The 9,561-nt window shown below is 30.6% G+C and overlaps 1 protein-coding gene across 1 annotated transcript; it reads left to right on the forward strand.

Moving 5' to 3' along the window:
• Nucleotides 1-404: 404 nt before the first annotated feature.
• Urod (uroporphyrinogen decarboxylase) lies at nucleotides 405-8,441 on the forward strand. Its single transcript, XM_088235969.1, has 7 exons — nucleotides 405-661; nucleotides 746-1,033; nucleotides 2,509-2,667; nucleotides 3,902-4,045; nucleotides 4,135-4,290; nucleotides 6,442-6,609; nucleotides 8,082-8,441. Exons 1-7 carry the CDS (start codon nucleotides 644-646, stop codon nucleotides 8,223-8,225), a joined length of 1,077 nt encoding a protein of 358 aa, XP_088092095.1. The 5' UTR covers nucleotides 405-643; the 3' UTR covers nucleotides 8,226-8,441.
• The last annotated feature ends 1,120 nt before the right edge of the window (nucleotides 8,442-9,561 follow it).

The raw sequence follows: 9,561 nt of genomic DNA on the forward strand, positions 1-9,561 counted from the left end.
AAATATCTGATATATGAATTATGAAAAGATTCAAATAGGTACTCATTCAAAAATCGTTGTATGGATCAGCTATAAAAGGAGTAATATTTCTATGAAAAAAAATTTACTTCAAAACGCTATTTTTTTTCCTTTATTTTTGCCTTCAACCAAAACATAATAACATCGGCCAAAAACAAGCTACATGGATTTACTAATTATAATAAACATTAAAACAACACAAACAGAAAGGAATAACAAAATAGACACAAATGATAGACAACAAAAATAAATGTACAAGAATAACATAAAATTATAATTTTAATAATAATCATAATATAACTTGCTAAACTAACAAAATTTCGACATATTTGAGTTGTAAATAATTCATTAATTTAAATGTTTCCCGGTTTAAACGTTTTGTCGATATTATCGCAGACTGTAAAATTCTATTGAGATTCTTATTTGATTGGTGTTACACCTAATACGTGATTGGTCGATTTTTTTACAACAGCGGAACTGGCGCATGCGTACGTGTAGATAATATTAAAATATGCCGAAAACTGTCAAAAGTCGAAACTATCTGTCAAGTCTCAAAAAATTGATCAATGTGTCATAAAAATTCAAAGTAGCTGAAGTAACCTTTCATTGTCATCTTACCTTCGTAATGTCGACGAATAACAAGGTAAAATGTTGTTTGCATATTAGTATATTTCTACGCTGTTTAATTATTTGGTCAAGACTATTTTAACCTATAATTTTGTTTTAGGCATTCCCTGATTTGAAAAATGATCGACTTTTACGAGCTGCTAAGGGCGAAGAAGTAGATAAAGTACCAGTTTGGGTAATGCGGCAAGCTGGAAGATATTTGCCGGAATTTCAAGCTGTTAGAGCTAAACATGACTTCTTTGAAGTTTGTAGAACACCGGAGTTAGCATGTGAAGTAACTTTGCAACCGCTAAGGCGTTTTGAACATTTAGATGCATCCATTATATTCAGCGATATACTGGTCATCCCACAAGCCTTAGGAATGACTGTAGAAATGCATCCTGGAAAAGTAAGCAAGATTTTAAATCTTCCTATTTCCTCTACTATATCATAAAGAGGTATTTTCACAAAAAAAACTGCTTTCATCTGTTCCAAAATATTATGCAATGTTTCCAGCAAATATTTAACGATCTTTTTTTGATAACCGTAATTAACTTAGATTTATGTAATTATTTTTATCACCATATTTTGACCTATCAAGACAGGTCAACTATTATCATCACCATTTATTGATAGAATTCATACACATTGTTATTTAATACTTTTGTAACAACTGCTTATTATTTTTAGCGCTAAGGTTTTCTAATATTGATAGACAGATACTGTCTTATTGTTTTTTTCTTAAACTTGGTATACAGTAAAACCTCTGTCGTTTTTAAAGGGACCAATTGAAATTAACACTTGAATACTCACGTGGACTACTACAGTAATCCAGGGTGACACTTTTATTGATATTTTTTTGCCTGTAGGCATTTGGGAGTTAAGAGTCCCTGTATTCTTCGAAGAAAAATATACCTTGAGACCCAGTGCCATGCAGAAGCTAAGTGTGAGCGTACTACTATGAAATTTGGCGTTAAATCGTAAGGACTACCATAGTAGTCCACATTGGAGCGGATTTGTAAATGAAGAAGAAGAAACTGCTCGAATAAAAAGTTCATTTTTCAGTTTCCAAAAGAAGAGGTTACAATCTAAATTGCACAGATCATCCATATTAGATGGGGTTGCATAATAGGGAATAAAAAAGAGCATCTTTACTCATAAGATACCTTTTTACTCTTTTACGTCACAAAAGTCAACAGATGGAAGAGTTGAGGAAATGTAGATGTTTGATTCACCCAAACCAATATTGAATCAACTGATCCGCAAATGTATAGTTTATGATATGTTTTTGTTCTTTTGTTGTTCATTTTTTAATATAAATAATACAGGTATTTATAAATAAAATATAAACATAAATACGTAGTGTATAAATCTATCTGAACGTTTTGTTAATTATCTCTGTATATTAAGTATTCTTTTTATATTCTCACATGCAAAAATATTTTTCCACGGCACAAGCAGTGAAGTCACATTATTTTTGTTATTAATCTCTGTTTATTATGTGGAAAAAAATGAATAAATAAAATATAAGGTCCATACAGTGTATAGATAGAGTCGCCACTTAAATTAGCCAGTGACATGTCATAAACCCTGTAGATGCCTAGACTTCCATTTTCCCTTCTCAGAAATATTTTCCTTTGTTGCAATACATTTCATAAGATACCTTCCTAAAAATAATTTTGAAAAATTCTTCAGTCTATACATATTATTATGTCCGTATATTTTGAGGAAACTTTGCAGTAAAAATACTACTGAAATTCTGCAACCGTCATCCAAAAATCAACAAATCGAAAATATTCGATCATTTATTCCATATGTGTACACCTTGATCAATAAAATAATTGTTTTCAAAATACACTGTCAAAAATAGTCTTTTTTTTTAAGGGTCCAGTGTTTCCAGATCCATTGAATATTCCGGAAGATCTTAAAAAACTTACTATTGAAGGTGCAGTCTCTCGACTGACATATGTTGGAGATGCCATCACTCTCACTAGGCACAAAATAGAAGGAAAAGTTCCCCTCATTGGATTTACTGGAGCACCGGTAATGATATTTTGATTATTTTTTAAAAGTCGGAATAATCGGCGCACATGCATGATAAGATGTATGAATGTAGAGGAAGCGAGATCTGTGTGCAAAGATATAGTGTTGTGGCGTTCTATCCTCTCTACCTACCCTTACGGGGAAACGGCGTGATGGTTTGTCGTTATTGTTTTTTAGAACCATTTTTTAACCAATCACTAACTTAAATTTGAGAATTCTACTATTATAGTCTTTGGTCATGGCATTTTCATATTGCTATCTACTGAACCACATTCTCTGCCTAAAATACAACTCATTCTCATTTCCCCATCCGGACACAGTGGTGCAACTGCAGCAAATCTGAATCATTTTTGTTACTCGGAAGGTAAGCTGATCAGTCTTACGTTTCAGGAGCCAATCCAAGAGCTCCGTAATATTGTGGTGGAGGCCACCTTTAAAACCTATATATTTCACATCCACTCTGCTAGGAATCAAACCTTAAGAATTAGGTTGCGGTAGATAGTGTCGCAGACTCACGGGTCAGAGGTCCGAGGTTCGAACCCCACTCTACCACAACTTGATTCCCATTTTCTAATATTGAGTTATTTACAACACATTGAGAATGCCCCCCAAAATTGAAATATTGTAAATTATAAAACTCAAATAATTATTTTTAATTTTAAAAAGTATGGTATGCGAACGCCCCAACCACTACACTGCAAGGCAGACTTGTATTTGTGCAATTTCTTTTTTCAAGATTTTTACCTGAGAGTAGCCGTTGAATCAAAAAACATTCTTCCATGGTTCTGGCTCTTTTTTACACACACAATTCTATTCTTCTTTCGTCTAAACACAGAATAAAACTAAACTGCTACTTATTTACTACTAATAAAACTAGAAATGTTTTACAAAGATTTGTAGTATTGATTACTTAACCAAATAATAAAAGTTTTTCTTAAGTTTAAATAATACAAAGATGCTTTATTTATAAATTACTGCATATTAATAAAAACAGTTATGTTTAATCAAACACAGTTGCAACATTAATATGCTGACATTATTATTTTTCTCTTCTTATCAGAATTACGTAACATTATCTAGCATTTAGCGTAATTTGTTTGCTTTTCCATATTATAATATTATGATTAGTATTTGAAAGCACTTAAACTATGCAACAAAGATTGTGAAACAGATTTTATTAAAGAAATGCTCTTGTAAATCAATAAATTCACGCAATACATATTAAATTTTTCAGTGGACACTAATGGGATACATGATAGAAGGAGGTGGTAGCAAAGATATGGAAAAATCAAAAGGATGGCTCAAAAATCATCTTCCTGAATCTCACAAACTTCTGAAAATTCTTACAACTGTGATTATAGATTATTTACTTATGCAGGTAATGTATAAAATATAATTTATTGTAAACTGTATGTTGGTATAACAAAAGAATATTTTTTACGCAATGTAATTTTTTTGTTGTTTTAGGCTGAAGCAGGAGCTCAACTTTTGCAAGTTTTTGAATCTAGTGCTGAACATTTATCCGTCGAACAATTTGCTTCGATAGCTGCCCCATATTTAAAAGAAATATCCGCTGGTGTTAAAAATGGTTTAAAAAGCAGACGACTTCCTGAGTTGCCAATGGTCTGTTTTGTTAAATTTTTCAATTCTTAAATATTTGGTTTCTTGTTACCTTTGAGATTGAAATACAGAGGAATAATGCTTAAACATTATTAATCTTTAATCTGAATATGCCCAATATGGCATAAACTAAATAACTTTCATGTATTTGATTTTAATATTATATTTAAAAAATGTTTTCTTACATGCGGTAAAAATTAGAGCATTTAATTGCTAGGTGAAATTTCTCAAAAATGTATGAAAAAATTAATATTTATTAATTTAGAATCAAGAAAATAAATTGTGTGTCATTTTCCAAATCAAGACCATAAATTTTTATTGGATTTCTTCGAAGATTGGTGTCAAAAAACTTCCAATGAAATAAAAGAGGCAAAACAAAATTACAGCAAAGAAAAAACATGTATATCAAAAAGAAAATTGTAATATTGAAACATCTATATGTGAAGTAAATAATAGAGAAAATCGTTTTGTGATGAAAGTAATAGACAATGGCAAGCCTACTAAAAAATATATATTTAAGAAAACTAACAAATAATGGTATACACAACCCTTGTGTGAACTTCAGAAACAGAGAGATGACTCTCACAAAGTTGCTCAAATAATTCAATCAGATGAAGAATGGAAAATACAAAAAAATTAGGAAACATAATGCGTCTGATTTTAATTACTTATAATAAAGTAACTGAAATTATTTTTGTTTATGCATATTGTAAGTTATAACTAGTTGTTTAATTTTTTTTATAACTATTTAAATACATTACATAAAATAACCACTGAACTTCCTCATTAATTGAGTTCTGACAAATTGAAAAAATAATATTTTCAGGCGTTGCCTAGTATGTAGGTGAAATAATTCAACTAGATGAATCTCCCCCGCATAAATAAAGGTTTCAGCTCTTTAACTTCACAAACATCATCAGATGAAAGAATTGAAGGAATATAGATGTTCAAATATAGGCAGAATGGTGAATGTTACACAGTGTGTAAAGTGGCCACTTAAACCAGCCATTTACAGGTCATAAGCCCTGTAGATGCCTGGACTTCTATATTACCTTCTCTTAAATGTTCTTCATCTCTGTTGTAATATGTTAATAATTCATATGTATTTAAAATATTAATAAAATAATATAACTACAAAATATATTAATATCCATACTATCATTGCAGTTTTACATAATATCAGATATTCACTACATCTTTGCCATACTGATAAAACCCTCTAAATGCATTATTGCCTATTTTAAGGAAAATCTATCTAAATGTTTGACTCAACATAAGCCTTTTTATGCTTATTATAATTCGTGTTCGTAGAATAATGACGCATATGATTTTCTTCAACTTTACATGAGTGTGATTTAAACATTTTTTGACACTGTATGCCTCAACTTGATAAGTACAAAAGCATATAATTTGATACTTAGATTAGCTATACATGTTTTTTTCTGTATAAAATGTTTTTAGAACATTCCTCGTGGTAAATTATAAAAAAAAATCTTAATAATTTTTTTTCAGAAACTCATTTTTTAATTAATAAAATTAATTTGAAAATCGAGACAATCCTTTATATCTCAGACTAGGTATCCCTTGAACATACCTCTACCCCTCCCTTACCCAGCCGCTTCCCTAATCTGCGTCCGGTATGCATTGCTTTGTTGGTCAAATAGGTTTTTAATCTCATTTTTTTTATTTTTGTATTTGAAAATTGCGATTTTCCAAAAAATTCATAAGGATGTTTTTTAATGTTCCTCTTAAGTTTCGCGGTATGGCCCTTAAAAACCGTGTATATATATTTTTTTTAAACCTGGAATATAAAGCCTTTATTTAACCCTCTAACGATTAAATATAAAAGAAAGTCAATGTTGCCTTTTTCGCACATCAGTCGTTTGTTTTCAGCCGATGTTATCATGTTTTTGTAAAAGGCCCCAATAAAGAGCATAAAAATAGTATTTTGTTTCAATAGTTGAGATCTTAGAAAAAAATATCTGATTTATGGAATTAATAGTTTACACCTGAATACATTTTTTAAAAGATACTTGTAGTTAGTTTTTATATTTGATAATTTTGAAACTAAACTTCAGAGAATTTAGTGGGTTTTATCAGTTGACAAAGGGTTTTATAAGTACCTGTACCAACAACATATTATTATATGTTTAGACAATTTTCGCCAAAGGAGCCGGACATTCTCTGAAATTGCAATCAGACTTTGGATATGATGTCATTGGAATTGACTGGACTGTTGATCCTGAGAAAGCTAGATCAGAAGTTGGACAAAATATTACACTTCAAGGAAATTTGGATCCACAAGATTTATATAAACCCCAAGTAAGTAAAGATGCCTGTGTCCAGGCAGATAAAGAATACAGTTCTGTGTGTGAAATAGTACCAGAACCCTGGATGAGAGATTTGATGATTGAAAAAAAGTATTGATTTGGTGTTTAAATACAGTGCCCTATACAACATCGGATGCAGATTATGATCAAGGGTCTGGCCTAAGCTCATTAAATTTTATCATCATCATCATTAACTTTTCTGCACCCAGTGCTGAGTAGGGCACTGCATTGGTAAACCAAATGCAGCATATTTCATCACCTGTTCCATAAAAGTTAAGTGATTAGTCTTGCGCTTCAGGTCAGTCCAGGGCCCGTATTACAATGGGAAGTTAACAGTTATCTTTAATTTTATCTATAAAGTCAAATTAAGTTTTTTATATGAAAAATAGAATATGCATACAATTTTATTTTTTAAACATTTTTAATTACTTTTACCACGAAGATGCTTTAAATTTTCATACAAATTTTCGTGCATAAATTTTGAATTTACTTTATAAACGGTTGAAGATAAATCTGTTAATTTTCTAATATAATTGGGGCCAAGTGACAATAAAATATTGCAGTTTTGACAACTTTTAAAATCAGTATTTCATTGTCAGGAATAAATATAATAATAATAAATCATGTTTTATTAACAAAAATTACAATTTCTGTATAGGTAAATAGTATAAATACTACATACATATTTAGGTAAATAGATTTCTCTGTATTATGTCTAGTCTGCCTAACTAGGTACAACCTGTTTTAAGGCAGACATTTTTATGCAAAAATAAACAATAACATGACTACCTACTAGTTTTCCGATCTGTTTGTCACAAGAGGCAAAATTAGCAGTTCACAACGGAGTCCTGGTGTGTGGACCTGGAAAAAAAAGGGATTAAAATAGGCTAAACATTATGTAAGGCTGAGACAAGCATTATCGACAAAATCAAGAAAGGAGCTCTGCGCTGGTTTAGACATGTAGAACGAATGAACAGCGAAAGAACGCCTAAGAATATTTACAATGCAAATGTTGATGGATGCAGAAATAGAGGAAGACCGAGAAAGACATGGCATGACCAAATCTAACAAATACTTGAAGATGGACATGTCAAAGTCGGATTAATCGGCGCGCGTGCATGAGAAGATGTATGAATGTAAAGGAAGCGAGATCGGTATGCAAAGATAGAGTGTTGTGGCATTCTATCCTCTCTGCCTACCCTTTTGGGGAAACGGCGTGATGGTTTGTTGTTGTTGTAGAATGTTTTTTAGTAAGTTTTCCGATCTTTCTCTAAATCCGAATTTCTCCGAATAAAACCCAGGACCTCAAAAATGGTTGGGGAATGCACCAACCAATTCACAACGAGATGGATCTTTCTCATTCGGTTTCCTTATTCAGGATTTTTACATGGAAGCAATTTCTTTGGTTTTTTTTCACATTTTTATGATGGCAAATTGCCTTATAACTTTTTGCTTTATTTTTAGGATGAAATACGAGAACTTACAACTACAATGGTAAAGAAATTTGGAAAGCATCGTTACATAGCCAATCTTGGTCATGGGATAACTCCTGCCACTCCTATTGAGAGCATGCACACCTTTACCAAAACTATTCATGATGCTATTTGAATGATTCAATCAAAATCCTTTTTTTAAAGCGGTGACTGGAATTAATAAATATAAACATGTAATTTTTATAATATGTTTATATTTGTATGCTTGCAAATGTTACTCAAACTTATTTCTAAATAACTCATCTTTTCAAAGGTTATTTTTATGTTGTTCTTTTATAAATAAATAAACATGTTTTTATGTATGGCAAATAAATGTTTTATCATTTTTAAACTATCGTTGTTTATTTTATTTACCTTTCACTGATGATTCTTCTGTGTATCTTCTGGAACTCAAAAAGTTTTTTTTTAAATTTTTTTAGCCTTTACCATATTGTGTCTTTTTTTATTTTATTTAGTCTTAAAATAGTACTTTCATTATAATATATGAATGGCTCAATATTAACTTACATCTTATTTTAATTGAACTATATACATACTAATTATTAACATTTCTAAAGTATATATGTACACTTGAAACTTACATTTCATTACAACACTAAGGTTATAGCAAAAAAAAATTACAGAAAACAAAACATTTTCAATTTTGGGAAGAACCAGAAGATTTGTTGATAAGGGTTCATGCAAAATCACCTACATCACAATCAGTAAACCACACACCGACCACTGCAGCAGCACATTATCCTATCAAACTATGACAAATTTGAAACAAATTCAACATATTACAAAACAAAGCTCCGAGAAATAAAACAGGTTCACAAGGGTAAAGTCGATGTTGAACAGTACTTACTCATTGTAAATAAAGAAAACCCTTCAATTCAATGATATGCGTTCACAAAACCATTAACTCTAACAAAAACACATAATTTTTGGGAAACAACATCAGTCAGAAACGAAGCTAATAATGTTTACAAATATGAAATAATGTTACAGAAAACAAAACAAATAATATAGAGAAATCCGATATGACCTCATACAAAATTTAAATACACCATCAAACCTTAGTCCACTCCTGGTGGTGCACGAACCAAGCGTTGTAGGCGAACACGCCACTACTTTTGAATGAACCACTTTCCTATGAGGGAAACTTTTCTCCATATTTTCTTTTCAGGATTTTTACCTGAGAGTAGTCATCAAGTCGAAAACACTCCTGTGGCTCATAATATATATATATTTTTTTTAAAGTAACGTAATTTAGAAATAAATAAAAAATCACCTGAATATGTAGAGTTAAAAATTAAAGTAGCTTCAAAATGAAAAGGTCACAATTTTAAATATTATATACTATTGAATCATTTTTTTTTAATGTTTATGGTAGATACATTCCTACTTATTGGATTACATGACAATAAATTAACATTCTTACTATTAAAGCAATCAAGAACTGTACCAAA

Source organism: Micrasema longulum, unplaced genomic scaffold, assembly GCF_059751315.1.
Source record: "Micrasema longulum isolate JH-2025_06_02 unplaced genomic scaffold, ASM5975131v1 h1tg000097l, whole genome shotgun sequence".
Taxonomy (NCBI): domain Eukaryota; kingdom Metazoa; phylum Arthropoda; class Insecta; order Trichoptera; family Brachycentridae; genus Micrasema; species Micrasema longulum.

Bases quoted from the DNA above. Each gene is read 5' to 3' on its own strand.
- Urod (XM_088235969.1), top strand. The intron at 1,034-2,508 runs GTAAGCAAGATT...TTTTTTTTTAAG, and splicing joins TAGAAATGCATCCTGGAAAA to GGTCCAGTGTTTCCAGATCC. The intron at 4,046-4,134 runs GTAATGTATAAA...TTGTTGTTTTAG, and splicing joins TAGATTATTTACTTATGCAG to GCTGAAGCAGGAGCTCAACT.